Genomic DNA, 16,262 nt, shown 5'->3' with positions numbered 1-16,262 from the left:
ATTTGCTCCTGTATTTGAGAGCAAATTAAGGAAAAAAATGCAGCTCAACCCAGCCAGTCCATCTGCACATCCCTTTGCTGCTCTGGAAGGACAGATTGGTTGCTGGATAACTTACCCTCTTCACAGTTGCTCCCCGTGAAGCCAGGACAGCACCTCCACTCCAGCGTGGTCACAGTTCGGTAGGACATTTTGTACGTGGGCCTGATGAGAGTCCTGTAACTAACACAAATAAGAAGTCAGCAGAACACACTTAACTACTCAGGGGTGGTGTGTTAACTAATTCAGAGTACATCTTTCTGCCCAGATGTATTCCCAGAGCACCCAGCCACAGAAAAAGGAGACACGCAAAATAAAAGCAAGGGTTTACACCACAGTGTGGATCTGATTCAACAAGCCTTATTTTTCTCCTTAAACCTTCATACTCTTCTGGCTCTTCTCCACATCTCTCCCACAAGTAACACCAGCATGCTTTGTGGAGGTCGCATAACTACAAAGTCACTGCAAGTAGCAGGGATGATGACTCGTTTCCCTCACTCTACCTCCATGTGGATTTCTCTGACATTGAACAAAGGCTGGCATTAACCTTTCCTCACTCCATACTAACAGTGCTTCCAAAACACTGCACTCTCAAAAATTGCATAAATCTCTGGTGTCTTTCCTTCTTCCACCCTCACGACTCAGATCTGGGGTATATAAGCACATCATCGTGACAAAGATTATCATGACACAAGACTACATCAGTGATCTGCAAGAAGCCTGTTTTCCAGCTTGCTGACCTGTGCCTCAGTTTTCCCTACGTGAAACAGGGTTACATTCTTCCTCATCACAGCCAAGGCTCGGTGCAAGACACATTCGTTAACTCTGTGTACAGCACACAGCACTCCCAGGGTCCCAATTAAAGCACAAGTACTGCTATGCCCCGCTGGAAACTAGAGATCCACCTGCAGACACAAGCAGACCTATGCAAGGCAACAGTGACTCTGAAGTCAACACAAAATGGACAGTTGCATCAATGCTTTTCTTTTAAAACAGCAGCCCTTCAAAGCTGGCAAACCAGAGTTTTCTCAGTATACAGCCAGACAAGTCTCTGCTGCTATTCGCGAAGCTAAAAGCAAACACAGAAGTCATACTCTACAAGCTCCCCTCAAAATTCCTACCCTTATTTGACAGCCAAAGGAATTTGGCAAGCACAGGGAGAGGCTGAAGCTTTGGGATTACAGTGTTGCAGGCTACAGCTCGAAGCTTCTCTCTCAAGGCTCGGCAAACACTGGCCCCGAGCACCCGGGTCTCCTGGGGGAAGAGTCTCCTGCCGCAGTGCTGGGAGCTGCCAGGAGACGGAGCGCTGCCCCAGCCTCAGCTGGGCACAGGGCCAACATGGAGCTACAAACTGCATGAATCTCACCCAAACCTCTGCCAAGGGGTAGCCGGCACAGGTGTACATCCAGGATGGCACTGCGGTGACACTGGTGCAGTTACTCTGAAGAGCAGTGACAACGGCTTGCCAGGACACTCTGCCCGTGTATGCCTTGGAAAGAAGGCAGCAGCTTGGTCATGGTTAACAGAGTCTTGGGGAAACTAATTTCTCAGCAAGCTGTTGCTGATTATTTATGCCAGCTGCCAAACACAGAAACCAACTTCTATAGCCACCAGACAGGAGGACCGCACAAGCTCAAGCTTCGCCTTGAGCACGGGGCTGCCTCCACTTGGAACAGCAAAGCCCAGCGATGGGAGAGCAATGCTGTCTCCCGAGAACATTACGTCCTCACCCTCCAAGTTGCCAAAAAGCACGCCAGTTACCGCTAATACCGACAACTGTGATCCAGGCACTTGTCTAATACAGGCTGGAGAGAGCCAGCTTGTCCCACCTAGTTCTTTGCACTTCTGCATCCAATGGTATTCAGGAGTCTGCAGTCATGAGTGAGTTTGAGGACTTGGCACCACATCGATGTAGGTAGACCTTCATCAGTGCTTTTTCACAGAGACCCCCAAGGCATGAAGACTTTTAAGTGTATTGCTGAGGGTCTCTCAGAAGAGCTCTGGCAAAGCTCAGGAACTGAACCCAAGCCTCCTGACTCCCAGTCCTGGCGCTGGACTCTAGACATCTTTCCACATGTAAGCCTCGAACCATCAGTCAGAAGTTCATGACTTTGTCGCTAACACCACAGCTGGATTTGACCTTGAGATGAAAGTCTCCAGCCCTGTTACCAGTGTCCGGAGCCAGCTAGTCTCCAACCACACGGTGATTTTAAAACTATGTTTCTGCCAACACCAAGATGTTAAAGCTCTTTCAAACTTCATTATGAAGTGTGGAGAGTGGCTTGAGCCAGACTGGAATCTTGGCAGCAGTTCTGTGTCGGGGAAGTAGCTATAGTTTAATCCTCAAACGAGCAAGGACTTCTCGGGGCATGACAAACGTGGAGCTCAGCTGTCACAGCCTACCACCCACCCTGAATTTCCTGGAAGAGTCCTGACATTCACAGCTCTGTTCAGCATCGTGCAGTCAGGCATGCAAAGTGGTCCCAGCTTGCTAGCTCCAGCTTGCTCTAAAGTTGGTCTGTTCTTCTAGCATCATTTTTCCTTAGTCATGTAACACAGCACCAAGGTCTGTTGTTACATGTATCATCACATCACATCCTGCAGACTTCTGACTGCTAGCCCAGAAGGCGAGCAAAGACAACTCCTTTAGAAAAGCATCACCACCCTCTGATACTTGAAGCGTTGCAAGTGAGGGAAAGGAAAAAACATGGGGAAAAGGAGATAAAGAGAAGATACCTGCTAAAGATCAGAAGCCGTGGAATGAAACTATGTGGAAAACACAACAGGTAGAAAAAAGGATTGGTAGTAGTCTAGGGAAGCCTTTCCCTTGGATGTCACCCAAGCCACAAAGACTGGCATTAAAACCTGCAAAATCACAGTAAGAGGTTAGGGTGAGCCACCGCCTGCACCTCTTCACTTCCCAGGCAGCCAAAGGATGTGCTCAGCATACACAGTCCCCTTCAGCAAAAGGCTTCCAAGCACTACCAGACCTGCCACTCTACTGCAAGAGATGGGCATCATGCTTGCTGAAGCTCACAGCAAGATCCCAGGGAGTGAGGCAATGCTGAGGGAAGAACCCAGAAAACTCAGCTAGCAGCCACTGCTGTTACTAGATCAGATCAAACACCCAGCTGCCCTTGGAGACTGCCTGAACAGTGTCAGCCAAGCTGATCCGCATGCAATCACCATTTGGGAAAAGGAGAGTCTCTTGCTCGTGTCTAAGTGGCTGCCCAGGAAGTGGGGAGGGAGCACGAGGTGACTGATTAACTGATTTAGGGGTATGAAGCTGGAAATGCTGGAGAGGTCAGGACACACTGAGCAGATGGCAGCCACCGAGTCTCACGCCTCAGCACACAAGGATGTATTCTCCTCGCTCCCAAGGAAGTGTCACTGAACACAAAAGCCAGTCATGACACAAGAAAGGGAAAGAGTGTCACATTCTTGGATCACAGCCTCAAAAATCAGGTCAAAGAGAAAGGCGTGATCTCTGCCATGACCCAAGCAAGACAGCCTGTCACACACAGGAAGTACCTTCCCCCTTCATGGCCCTGCCCTTTGACACTTAGAAACAAAGCTATTTGTACACGAAGCCCACATTGAGAGGGAAGGCGTGAAATTCATTTCCACATCACAAGAGACTGTTTTGTTAGTGTGATTCACTCGGCCGTTGCAGTTTGTGCCCGAGGAGACCTCAGTGACCTTTGGAGGCTTCTGTTCATTTTTATTCAAGTTCCAGATTGAAAGTTTCAACATCACTTACTGCTGGGTTTCAGGATAAGAAGAGGAATGAAACTGTATTTTTGACTGGCACAGAATCCAGAAACCAAGGAATCCAAGCTTTCTTTTACCTACTGCTCTCATGGCAATGAAGCCATCTGTCAACCAGTGAGTCCAGCCCTGTACATATAAGCAGCGTATTGTCTTTTCAACAGGGATAATCCATTTTTGTTATAACAAGTGCTACCATTGCATTAAAATAATACCAAAAAGTTTATGGTAGTTCCTCTAACTTTTGGTACCCATGCTCTGATTTACAGACATTCTAAGCTTCCCCATAGAAGCTTAGAATGTTCTGAAAACAGATTCCTAATACATCAGGTTAAGCAACCTAATCTTGAAGCACTTGGTTGCCTTGGAAAGAAAGGAGGTTGGAAAGAGCTGGACAAGTATTAAGATAGAAAAGAATATCCTATGGCTGTACCCAGAGAGTCTGTTTCTCAGAAAAGCTATCAAGAACATACTTGGTTCCCAACAGCCAGCATCCCCACTCCAGACAGACCATTGTAACTATCCTCTCAAAGCTTACCAGGCACTGGTTATACCAGGTACCTTATCTTGTCAGTATTCCACAGAGAACTTCACCTCAAACCAGTGCAACAGCTGATGTGGGGACAAGGCATAGCTTTACCATCATGTTTATACTCGCAAGCCTGGCTGAGAGCATCACTCTGAATCAAACCTATGGTCTTCCCCCCCCTCCCCCCTTTTTTTTTTCCCCCTGCAGCCTCACCTCCTCCAACTTCCCTAGCACAAAAGCAGTAGTTCCCCAGGGAAGAATGTAGCCAGAGGAGTTTCAAATATGCTCCTGCAGACAATGGACAAAAACACAAAACCTGCAGCTGCAGGAGTGTTGGAGGCCACTGTATGTATCTCCTGCCTTTGCCAAAGGGGAGGAAGAGGACTCCCAACTCTGAGCATGTCTGCTTTGCACAACTTACCAAAAGTCTAAAACCCAGAAAACAGAAACTTGGACACCTCCCACCCCAAGTTGTACAGAGCAATGCACTAGGCTCTCAGTCCCAAAGACAGACAAAGGACACAGACACATGTTTCTATGCCACCAGAGTGATCATCAGCTCCTGTCTTTGTAACAGTTAGATCTCAGTGCTATTGCAGGAGCAGCACTGCGCTTCCCTACCAGCAAGGAGGCAGAGCGGCCAGACAGCATGTCTGGACAAGATCAAAAAGCCTTCAATTAGCAGCCTGAGGACACATGAGCCTGTGCACACTCTAAAAAGCAGATGGCCCTCCACCTGTGCCCAGCTAGCAGCACACAGCCATCTACACCTGTTCTCAAACCTCAGAACACACTTCTGTGCTACAGCTCGAATCTCTTATACACCCGGAGCCTCTATCTATCCTGTTCGCAGGAGCACTCTTCATCCTCTATTTATACTCTGTGTGTGTATGGGAGAGCAGGCATCTTTTTGCAAGCACATGACTGTGTATCTTGGAGAGAAATAAGGGAGTTAAGCACATAAGAGAGTTTGCGTGTAACTGGACTTCAAATAGCAATCCTAATGCACTGGAATAAGCTCTGGGATTTATTATTCAATTGACTGGAAAGAAAGAGAGAGAGAAGGATTTCCCTGTGGTGTTACTACTTCTGAAACTGAGGAGTAAAATCAGCTACAGGCCAACCTCTTGGGTGACAGATCCCAAACTTCTCCTACTGACCCTGTAGCAATAGCCTTCAAAAGCAGAGAAGACCAAAATGGATGAGCCTGCAAAATTCCTTCTTTGTTACTCTGCAAACTAGCTTGTAAAATCCCTCCGGGAGAAGAAATGTGTTCAGTTTAAATGAAAACAATAAAAAAGAAAACCCAACATTCAAAATCACCAAATGGCAAAAATGATCCATGCAAGATGTGTAGTCTGCTTACATTAAAAATGTCATCGAAAGCACACAGTATTTGTGATAAGCCAAACCAGCCGGAATGCTGAAAGGAAAACAAACCCCATGCAATGACTTGCAGTTGGAAGGGGCACGACAGCCCAGATTCGCTGTGTCGCAAAAATGCTCTCCCCTTCCATCTCTCCCACCTTTGAATAATGTTTGAAGCTGACAGATTAGTAACTTCAAGTTTGGGGTTTCAATAGCTCTTGCTGAAGTACAGAGCCCAGGTAAGCCCAGACCTGCACAAACCAGCTATGGGTTTCCAGGGGAATCTTCAGATTCTCTGAAGCCAGGAAGTGCAGCAGAGGCAGGATGCTCAAATGCTAGGGTGGTCACAGAGCTGTTTCACTAAGTACAGCAAAAATTCACAGGATAAAAAAAACCCTCACACATCCTTGCTGGGAACATTAACTTTTCTAGGATGAAACAAGTAGAAGAGAAATCAGAATATCCTGCCACAATCTGAACCAGCATGCTTCCAGAGATGACAGGGATTTTCATAGCAACAGAAGTCTGAAACAGAAAATGTTTGTTTTCTGAAGGCTGTAACATTCATTTACGTCCTGAAATACTGTTTTACTGAGCACTACAGTCATACACAACTACTCTAATCAAAATAAGGCTGATTTTGGCCAGTGAGGGGATAACAAGTAGTCCTAGTCTCAGAGTCCTAAAACACAGTAAGACAAAAGAAGTACTGTTCTCATCTTACAGGTGAGGTGGCATCACTTGACCAAAGGCACAGGAAGTCACAAAGCTCCAGCAACTGAATGCAGGTCTCAAATCCTTGCCTGGCCTAGGAGATCACCCTTCTCGGTGAGCCTCAAGAAGCATAGTGCCCCAAGCACGACAGGACTGTGCATTAGCCTGCAGCTGCTGCAGCAAAACGATTGCCCAGGAGAAGGGTTCCTATTCAGATGCCTGGGTTTACTGGCAGCTGGGTGCAACCATGCAGGCAGCAGAGACCCTGAGATGAGGTTGCCATTGAAACACCAAGCCAGAGACTTTATCCCTTCCTTCAGACAGATAAATGGCATGCGATTTTTATATGTACACTAGGAGCTTCAGCCAGACCGCTGGAAAGTTGCCCGTTCACTTCGTAGCGTGACAAAGCAAAGGCATATCCTATGGTGCGCAGAAGCTGAAGCCTTCACTACACAAATGGAGAGAGTTCAAGAATAGATCTGCTGAGGGAAAGCCTCTAGCCAAGACTGCTCCAAAGCAACTCGGCACCCAAGCTAAATAAAGTCTGGGGTGGAGGGCAAGAACTGAGCAGTGCATCCCATCCCAGCCAAGATGACGACACTCCTGCAAAAGAAGTACAGCTGCCAGCTTTGCAAGAGCAAGTGAACAGACAGCAAGGACATCACACAACTGAAGCTGCTAGTCTGGGGATCTCACAGATACTCCTCTGTCAAAGGCTTGACCCTGAGCTGCAGTTTGTGCAATAAGGGAAAGAAAAATAACATGAATGAATGGGAGACAGGAAATGGATTAAACCCTTGTCTGGCCACACTGATGTCTGCTTACAAGCAGAGTCTCTCTAACAGAGAGCCCCTCTCAGCTGTCACCACGAGGTTGAGAGATGCCTTTTTTTTGGCTGGCGTCCCTTTTGCTAGTGAGCAGCCCGATAACGGGTGCTGGCAGAACAAAAGCTCTCCCAGATATGGTTGACTCCCTGTAAACAAGGACAGGAAAACAGTTTGTTTCAAGTTGCAGCTGGGAAAAATAGTATAAAGTCAAAATAATGCCAATGGCTTACTGACATTTTGCATTACTTACAGTCAAGCACAACAACATACAAATCTGGCTGTGTCCCCTCTTCAAACTCGGGCACCAGAAATCTCACTAGAGAAGAACAGGAGAAAGCCAGAAGTTTGTCTTTTTTGCAAAAAGAAAGCAGATATATTTACATCACCTGAACAACCACAGGGATACAGAGAGCATAGCCACTACCAGACCTGGAATAAACCTGACATCACCAGAAGCTAGACTTCCAGAAAACCCAAAAAGACAGATATGCTGGTACAGAGAAGGTAAGGAGGAAAAAGAAACAACATTCTTTGATGGGAATGAAGCATTGGCCCTGGGAAGCTTTCTTGCTGGACTTGTCCTGTGGAGCAGATACAGTCAAGCAGACAATCATTTAGGACCACAGACAAAATAGAGAAGCTCCTTTGTATTACAGGACCACACTTAACGACTGGTGACCTAGAGAAGGCATTTAGTGACACAAGGGATTCTTTGCTTCCCCTTCCATGAAGCTAGCGCAAGTCCTCTCCTGTGTTTTGTGAAGTGTCACAACAGGACACTATCAGACTTGATACTACTCACACTTGCTTTTCCCTGTCAAAGGTATCTACTGAAGACATCCTTATTTAGGATATCCCTGAGGGGTGAATCCCTTGACCTTGCAAGGTATCAGGGCCTGCAGCATTTCTGGACTTTAATTCTGCCATAACAGGATTAGACAAAACATGGGTAGAAGTGTCTTTTACTGTTAATGAGAGCCATTGCAGGAAAGCGGCAATCCCATGGGCTCACATTCCGCCATGCCACATCCATGATTCTTTCTTCGAGAAATATTAGTTTGAAACACAAGAGGTAACATTTACCCTAACCACAGAGCAGCTGCCTTCATCTGGCACCACAGACTCGTGTTCATCACAAGAAGACAGAGAGTCCTGAGAAAAACCAGGACAGCTTCCCAAGCAAATAGCAGTGCCATCCAAAGCTTTCAAACATGCTAAGCCAGCTGTCAGGGTTTGGGTCGAGTTTTTTCAGTTTTGTCTTGAAAAAGTAGGTACAGATTCACTCTCAAACCACTACATTGGGGAAGGCGAGGTGGCACAGAGAAAAAAAAGTATTGCACCTGAGTTGAGTTTCCTGCTCTGTTCATCTTCTGTAGGAATTTTCAGAGACCTGTAGAAGGAAGTTGTGCAACATGGTAGTTGGTATAAGCTTACAAGCTCCTTCAAAGCCAATTTGTTAGCAGAAACATAAGGAAAGCAAGTATAACTCGCAAAGAACTGCGCTAGTGAAAGAAGTGCTGAATAGAAGAGGGACTCAACTTCCCCGTGACTTTAGGGACTGTCTTTCTCATTGCTATCCTTGGGAGTTTTCATCTGAAAATGGGAGATGGGATTCACCTGAATTAGGAGACAGAGTGACATTTCCTAAAAAGAAAATAATCATTTTGGTGAAAGAGGGGGCAAAAATGTCATTTTACAAAGTAGTAAATTTTAAAAACTCAGCTTGACTCTGAGACAAGAGATAGTCAGTTACTCGCACATCCCTAGATGCTGGCAATATAACATTGATAGGCTGGCCACGTGGACCCAGGAAATAAGATCTCAACCATGCAACATGACTCAGGGTTACCAAAGGTTGCTCACCGTAGTTACATGTCACAAGATCCATAATTTTCAATGGCTGTTTTTCATTCTGTTGTTAGAATTCAGATGCAGTGCGAAAACCAAGCAACCACTTGTAAAAGATGTCTCGGATGGGGATAACTTATTGAGCGACCCACTCAGCTCTCAGGACCTCAGTGGCTTCAACTTCATTGCTACTTGTTCTTGGGGCTCTCCCTTTTGTACAGTGGCAGTACAGGAAATTATCACAAACCAGCATGTGCCACTCCTGCTTTACCTTTGTTGATAACTGGGTGGGCTCCTGCGTTTGTCAGCAGCTTTCTGCAGGTCCTTGGGAAAAAGAGGTCCTTGGTCTTTCTCTACTTCATGCAAGAATGTCACACAACACAGGATCTGAGGACAGACGGTATAGTCATTTCCTTGGAAGGGTGCCATTTGCTTTGCTTGCATTTCATCCCAGTTGCAGAGGGAGCAGAGCATTAGTGTCCTCCTGTCTCTTCTGGTAGGTTTCTTCATGGTGATAGCCTTCCAGAAACACAGCTTCCATCAGCTGAGCTTTCACCAGCCGAGATCTTAAATATTAATAACCCCAGCTTCTTTCCATGATACTTTCACATATAAAGAAAAATTGAGAAGTGTGCTGCCATTCTGCATTGTCTCCAAACAATTGGACTCATCAGGCAAATGAGCCAAACTACATTTGAAACTGAAAACGTTCCATGAATAACAATGTCACAACAGCACACATTACTGCTAAAGCCTCTAGGTTAACAATGTAAGAATCAATGTGTATGAGTAACTGCAGGAGCCCACAAAAAGGATTTTTACTAGTAACATGATCAATTGTTTAGTACTTATGAAACTATGGCTACATTAACAAGGAAAAATAAGCAAGATTCTTGGCAAGTTTAGGAGACAAGGTGAAAGCTTGCAAGTTTCTAATGACAATTATATGCATAAAAAGTCTGGGAAATTAAAAAGCTTCAACAGAAGTTTGGCCATGACAGTGTAAAATATTAAGTGTTTCAACCACAACCTTGCATAAAACAAGACCAAAGAGACACCAAAGCAGATATATTACAAGTGAAAAAACTTGAAATGACCACTGGCCAAGTAGAAACTGGAGAACCAACTGTGGTAACCGCCACATGGAAAAATGCAAATTCCAGATGAAGAGTTACAAGAAGAGATTGGGAAGGTGGATCTCTGGGTATTCAAGTGGGTAGTTCAATGACATTCTGGCTAGGTTATGAACTATGAAAGGACCCTGCAGCTAGTGCCCTGTGGATGAACTGGTAACAATACCAAAAAAATGACTAAGCCTTATGAGCCAAATTATGGGCTTGTCTACATGGGAAATTGTTATAGAAGCTAGGTGTAAATTTAGAGCACAATGGGTATTTTGCACTAACTCCCAGATGGGTGGGTAACACTATTCCGCTCCGAGAATGTCTTTCAGAGAAGGCAAAGCTCAACAATACAAAGACACTTTGCATACTGAAAGGTGGCCGCTGGGGATAGCTATTTCACAAGGTTTGGGTTTTTTCCTCAAATGTAGGTGGGTCCCAAGACTGTAAATGATTGAAAGGCAAAGCAGGCTCAGGGCAAGTTTTTGACAAGCCGCTGTCTCTAAGCTTTGTTTCTCATCTAGGGAGAGGGGAATGGTACTTTCTTGCATGTCTCTAAAGGATACTGAGGTGCAGGAGTAAGAGGTGCTGTAAGGAAATTCCACTCTGAAAGGTACAGGGTACATTACCTTTGTCCACCACCAGCTGCAAGGAATTTGACCAAAGTTTTCAGTGTATGTGATCAACATTACCCTCAAAGACCAAGTATGAGGACTCAATACCAACAAGCCACACAGTGCTTGCATATGTCCAGCACATAGGTCCAGCATCCTGCTAACCCTGCTCAGTCACACTGCACTCCACATTGGACTTCACATTTAATTAGCTTCATGCCCGACTGGCAGCAGCCTCCTGTGTGGAGAGGTACTAACTGGTATTACAATCTAAGCTAAACTATTTCACTGTTCCGGCTTGTCCCTAATACTACACCTACCTTCACATGCAATTACTCTGCAGCTAACAACAGTGGCATTCTTTAGCTACACTGCTGTGAAAGCAGGGTATCACACCTGACGTATCGATCTCAACCCTCTACGCAGTACTTAAAAGCTAACCAATTTAATGAGAAGTGCAGGAATATTTGGGCAACATAAGACAGGAAGATTTTTACCTCACTAAGTTGGCACAAGGTCCTGGCCACCGGCAGCTCTGATAAACTCGCTGGATCACCGTTTCTGACCCATTCTGCACTTGGCAGGAGACTGTCCGTGTAACCGTATAGTGACACCAATGCCTGCGGAGAGAAAGGACACTGTTAGCCCCAGTAAGACGACAGCAAGCTGAACCAACGTACATCAGACTGCAGTAAAAACAGACTAAGTATCTGGGGGTGGGGTTGTTTCTTCTGCCAGCCATAGCTAGCCTAACTTGCAGTCTTAATTTCTTACCCTATCCTCTCCTCCCAATAGCTGCAGAAAGATTCCCAGCTTCTGCCAACCTGAACCACAAGAGATCCAGTAACGCCTCCTGCTTAGTCCTCAGAGGCTAGAGTTTTATAGTACATAATTCAGTTCTGTTATCATAAACAATAGGACTTCAGGGAAAAAAAAAAAAAAGAGAGAGAGAGAGAAAAAAAAAAAAAAAAAGTGTTCCAAATCTCCTGATAGTCAGTTCCCATTGTACTGGTCTTAATTTCATCCTGCTCATTATGGTATCATTCCCCAACCTCCTACTATTCTGAACAACATCTGAGTTGGAAAATTCTGCTTTTTGGTGTGGTGGAGCACATTGTCAGCAGGGCTTAAACAAGCTAGGTGCCAAACAAGCCATACTGCTGTCCTGGTAAGATTATGGTCTAAAAATGGGCAAGAAAAAATGCAGGGGAAGGGGAGGCTAGTGTCTTATGCTGTCTCACAAGAAAACAAAAGAGACACCTTCTCACCATAAGGTGTATGAGAAGGCAGGACAGTGTCAGTCCTGGGAATAGGGACCCATAGACCCTCTTCCACCTTCTCTGAAAAACATTGTTAGGTTCCTGTGTCATGCTAGGGGGGAATACTCCCCCCCCCCCCCCCCCCCTTGCAAGCATCGTTAATATTTGCCGAATACAGGTTTACATTTTTGCTTTTACATCCCAATGTAAAAAAGTTTAAGAGCCACTTTCTGACTGACTGGGGATCAGAACGGAGGTCATTAATGGGAAGTAAAGACACCAGCTTGTGCTTCAAAACACACAAGGTGCTTGTGTAAGCATTCCCTGCACGCGCAGAAGAGTCCTGGCTCCTCATGCATCTTAAAGCAAAAGCCCTCAGTACAGTTGATCTGTTTTTCTCCAAGTGTCACAGCAGCTTCCCAGCCTTGCATACCAAAAAATCAAACTGTTTGCACCATAGAAACAAGCACCTGCACATCCCCTCCTCCTTCTCTAACCCACCTTCCCCACGGCAGGTTAGTTTTCCAGAATTTGCCACTTACAGCATTTATTGAGTTTTGTTTTCTTTTTGGATTCCCCTCCTATCTCCACAGAAGGCTCCCTGCCCTCTGGATAACTCTCATTGCCACGAATAGAGGTATGCATGCAGGCAGCTGAACTGAGCGCTGCAGACCACAACGGGCAAGCCGGGGCCAGCAGGCTGCTTGCTGAACCTACAGCTACAGCAGCTGGGTGAACTGGGGCACCCAGAGAGAAGGTGGCTTTCTGCTCAGCACCATCAGGCCCGTCAGCAGCACCAAGGCAAGAGCCACGCAGCTTTCCCCACAGACACGGCTCCTGCTCACTGTAAAGCCACTTGCAATTCCTCATGAGGAAGCGTGGAGTACAGTCACATCTCGGGTGACCCCATGCTGACAGGCAGGTCTTAGAGAACCACTTCTAAGATTTATTGAAGTTCTGTGGTATGTATCTATAGGGATGAGACAGCCTAGCACCCAATGTCTGTACTAACATCTACGTCATAAAATCAAAGGGCACCAAAAAAAAGTGTGTGTATGTGGGGGGAGATTAAACTCCAGACTACCTGATGACAGCAGATCCTTTAGTAGGCTCAACAACTTCTGCACAAAGTTTAGGGAGCAAACCCAGAACAAAGACAGAAGCTAAAGACTGGTAGCGTGATAATTCAGAGTAAACGTCTCTCTTCCATTTCACATGTACACATGGTGCAATTGGCTCTTTCATCTCACCGAGCTTTAGCATGGTGTTTGTTCAGATGGGTACGGCTGGTTAAGATATCCTCGTGCCATGGGAACAGCCAGTTAAGCATGGAAGGAAAAGCAGCCAGAAGAAAGGGTGAGTACAAGAGGGCTTGGGGAAACCACAGCTCTGCATGATTTACCTTGAGCACGTTTTTTAGCACAGTGCTTACAGCCATCAGAAGGACAGCGCTTCTGCACAAGCCTCAGGGCAAAAGCATTTCATGTCAGGCAAAACAAACTGCACGCAGACAGAACCTGACAGGGTAACGGCAGAAGCACATGTCCTACAATTATGAAAACCAAAACTGTTCATTAACATACAAGGAGAAAGGAATTGGTCCCACCACAAGAGAAGAACAAAACAGTAATATGCACACTAGCAACATGTAACAGAGCACCAAAGGACATGAATACTGACAAATTCAGAATAAAGTTACTGAACATTTTAAAACAGAGCATAATTATCAAGGACTTGAGTGCCTCCCCTCACATTAAGACCATTTTTCTGGCCTGTCAATGAAATCCAAATAAATCAAATATTTTTTATGCCTGAACTGTTACGTAGCTTGTATGTGTGTCCCTCTGGCCCTCTCCCATCACAGAATCATCTGGGAAGGAGTAGTACTGTTTCCATGGTGCAGAGCTGGATTATCCTACGCCAATTATTTTGCTCAAATACTGGGGCTTCTGAGACAACCTGTCTGACCTTCTTGGGTACACCCAAAGCACTTCTGTGTCAAATTAAGAAAAAAGAAAATAAGATCAACTGCACTCTAACCAGAACCCTCCATATCTGATGCTGAAACTAGAAAGCTTCATATTCCTGAAGGCAAAAGATGTGGGAATGTGAACAAAGCTGAAACACCACTGCACACCCCAGCACAATGCAGAAGTGAAAGGCAGGCATTGCAGGCAGACCCTGGCAGCCTAACTGCTCTGGTTAATATATAATGGCAGCTCCAAATTGCAACTCCTAAGGAGAAATTGGAAACTAACTGTTACTCTCTTTAGCTTTCCCTTGCATAGACCCAGATTTAATGTCATCCTGCTCCTTCAAGGCTTATTTCCAAGCAGCTTGGCTGTCTAGCACTACATTTGTGGACCTGGAGCTAAACAGGTGGCACTATGCAGGCTGCCTATGTCAAAAATTGCAAGAAAAGTTGATTATTTTAAGCTGCCTCCAAAAGCTGGCAGGCCTTTCATTCAGTGGGTGCTGCTGGCATGCACACAGATTTTCTTACCAACGAATCCAAAACTGCTGTTGTCTGAGTAGGTCTCTCAGACGTTTATGCTACGTGGTCCTTGGAATGAACTGTTCGGGTATGCATATCCCCTTGCAAGTCAAAGGAATTCGGCAGTCAAGTTATCATTTCTGCCTTCGAAAAGCCCTTCACAGAACTGAGACGTGCTGGACAGACCTCCTTACAATCTAGTGACAGCGCCTCAGGCAGCTGTCAGACATAAAAACTGCTCCCACACGACAGTGCACAGGACAGAAACCCAACACTTTCCCAGGTTCATTTCTTCAGATGACCTGCTCAGGGACCTGTTAAAAAAGGAGGCAATCATTACAGGAATTAAGGAGCTTCCTCGAGGCTCTCCATTCATTACTTTCCTTGCCTAAATTCAATGCCTGAGTTTGCCAGCCTGAACAGGACCGATAGGCCATGGCAAAATAACAGATCCTTTGCTCAAATCTAGGGACAACCTTCCACTTCCCTCAACAGGCGCACTGAGAGTGCAGTAACCGTACACAGATTTCTCTAACTTCTCTCCTTACTGATCAGAAGGAAGAGTTTGGTTACAAAGGTACCCACCCAGGAGCAAAAGGTACATACCCATTTGCAAAACATCCCACTTTTGGCTTCCCATAAATAACATAACTTTCAGTTGTTTTGGGTTTTTTTACTGTGGCATAGAAGCAGGTGAGACAAAGACAGGAACACAGCCGATCATAAGATGCATTAGGATATATAGCTTGGAACTCACTGTAGATATAACAGCACAGCGACTATGAAAGAAAGCAGACAGAACAGCCCTGTGATTTCTCTTTGCAAGCCAAAAGTCAGCAAGAACAGTCTCCAGAACGCAAGCAGGCTTCAGACAACGTGACGAAAGGTCCCATCATGGCTTACAGAGATTATAAATGACCCTTTATATTATATACAGATGCTAGCAAGAAAGGTTTAGGACTTTTGCTGGCATGCATCCAGGATGGCAGAAAAAGTATTGATGCTTATTTGAAAAGAACATTCCGACCAAACAAAATGATCCGAATAGCAGCTCCTTTAGGACTAGGTCTGTTGGATATCATGATCATGCATGCTCATCACCAGCATATTTAGCATGAAGCCTCACAGCATCTCATGGAATTGGTCTTCCACTGCTTTGCTTAGAGAGGGAAGCCTCACTTGGTCCATTTTCCCCAGCTGTTCCCAAAGAGACACCCTACTCTCACACCGTATTTAATTCTTGGAAGACTTTCATGGACAATTGAGGATCTGCAGAACATGGCCTGCAAGTTAGAGATTTAGACAGTTTCAGGCCAGGGCTACACACCAAGATCTCTCATCTTGATCACAGCTGACAACATGCTGTTCCAGAGGGAGTATGAGTGTTGATACCAGCAGATATCCAACCATACTTACTGTGTAGGTTAGGGATGTTACTGTGGACCTTTCAGGCTAAGTAGAACAACAAATTCAATAGTTTTCTTTCATCTGGAGATAATCTGAAAACTACTATTCTGAGTTTAAATGGACCCCCTCCCTCAGCAGATGCTGGGAGGGAGTTGTCTGCTCACTGCTGACTCAGCAAGAGCAGTGATACATGGTTTCAGGCACCCAGACACGAAAGGAGATAAGAAAACCTAACTTCCCAGGGCATGCACAGAGTGGTCTGAGAGGACCCAAA

The 16,262-nt window shown here is 45.5% G+C and overlaps 1 protein-coding gene across 4 annotated transcripts in view; it reads right to left on the bottom strand.

Annotated features, from left to right (window-relative positions):
- The window catches only part of COL26A1 (collagen type XXVI alpha 1 chain), a 181,747-nt gene that overhangs the window by 143,177 nt on the left and 22,308 nt on the right, over positions 1 to 16,262 (bottom strand). For 3 of the 4 annotated variants that reach the window (XM_027806148.2, XM_027806145.2, XM_014280421.3), the window contains exons 2-3: positions 11,326 to 11,448; positions 116 to 219 (exon numbers count right to left, since the gene is read on the bottom strand). In XM_027806148.2, coding sequence (XP_027661949.2) covers positions 116 to 188 — 73 coding nt within the window. In that variant the 5' untranslated portion in view covers positions 189 to 219; positions 11,326 to 11,448. The remainder of the gene's footprint in view (positions 1 to 115; positions 220 to 11,325; positions 11,449 to 16,262) is intronic. The other variant, XM_027806144.2, reaches the window with a different exon arrangement.

Source organism: Falco cherrug, chromosome 1 (genome assembly GCF_023634085.1).
Source record: "Falco cherrug isolate bFalChe1 chromosome 1, bFalChe1.pri, whole genome shotgun sequence".
NCBI lineage: Eukaryota > Metazoa > Chordata > Aves > Falconiformes > Falconidae > Falco > Falco cherrug.
The sequence above is the reverse complement of the archived record's forward strand: the minus strand, read 5'-3'. Positions and strand labels throughout refer to the sequence as shown.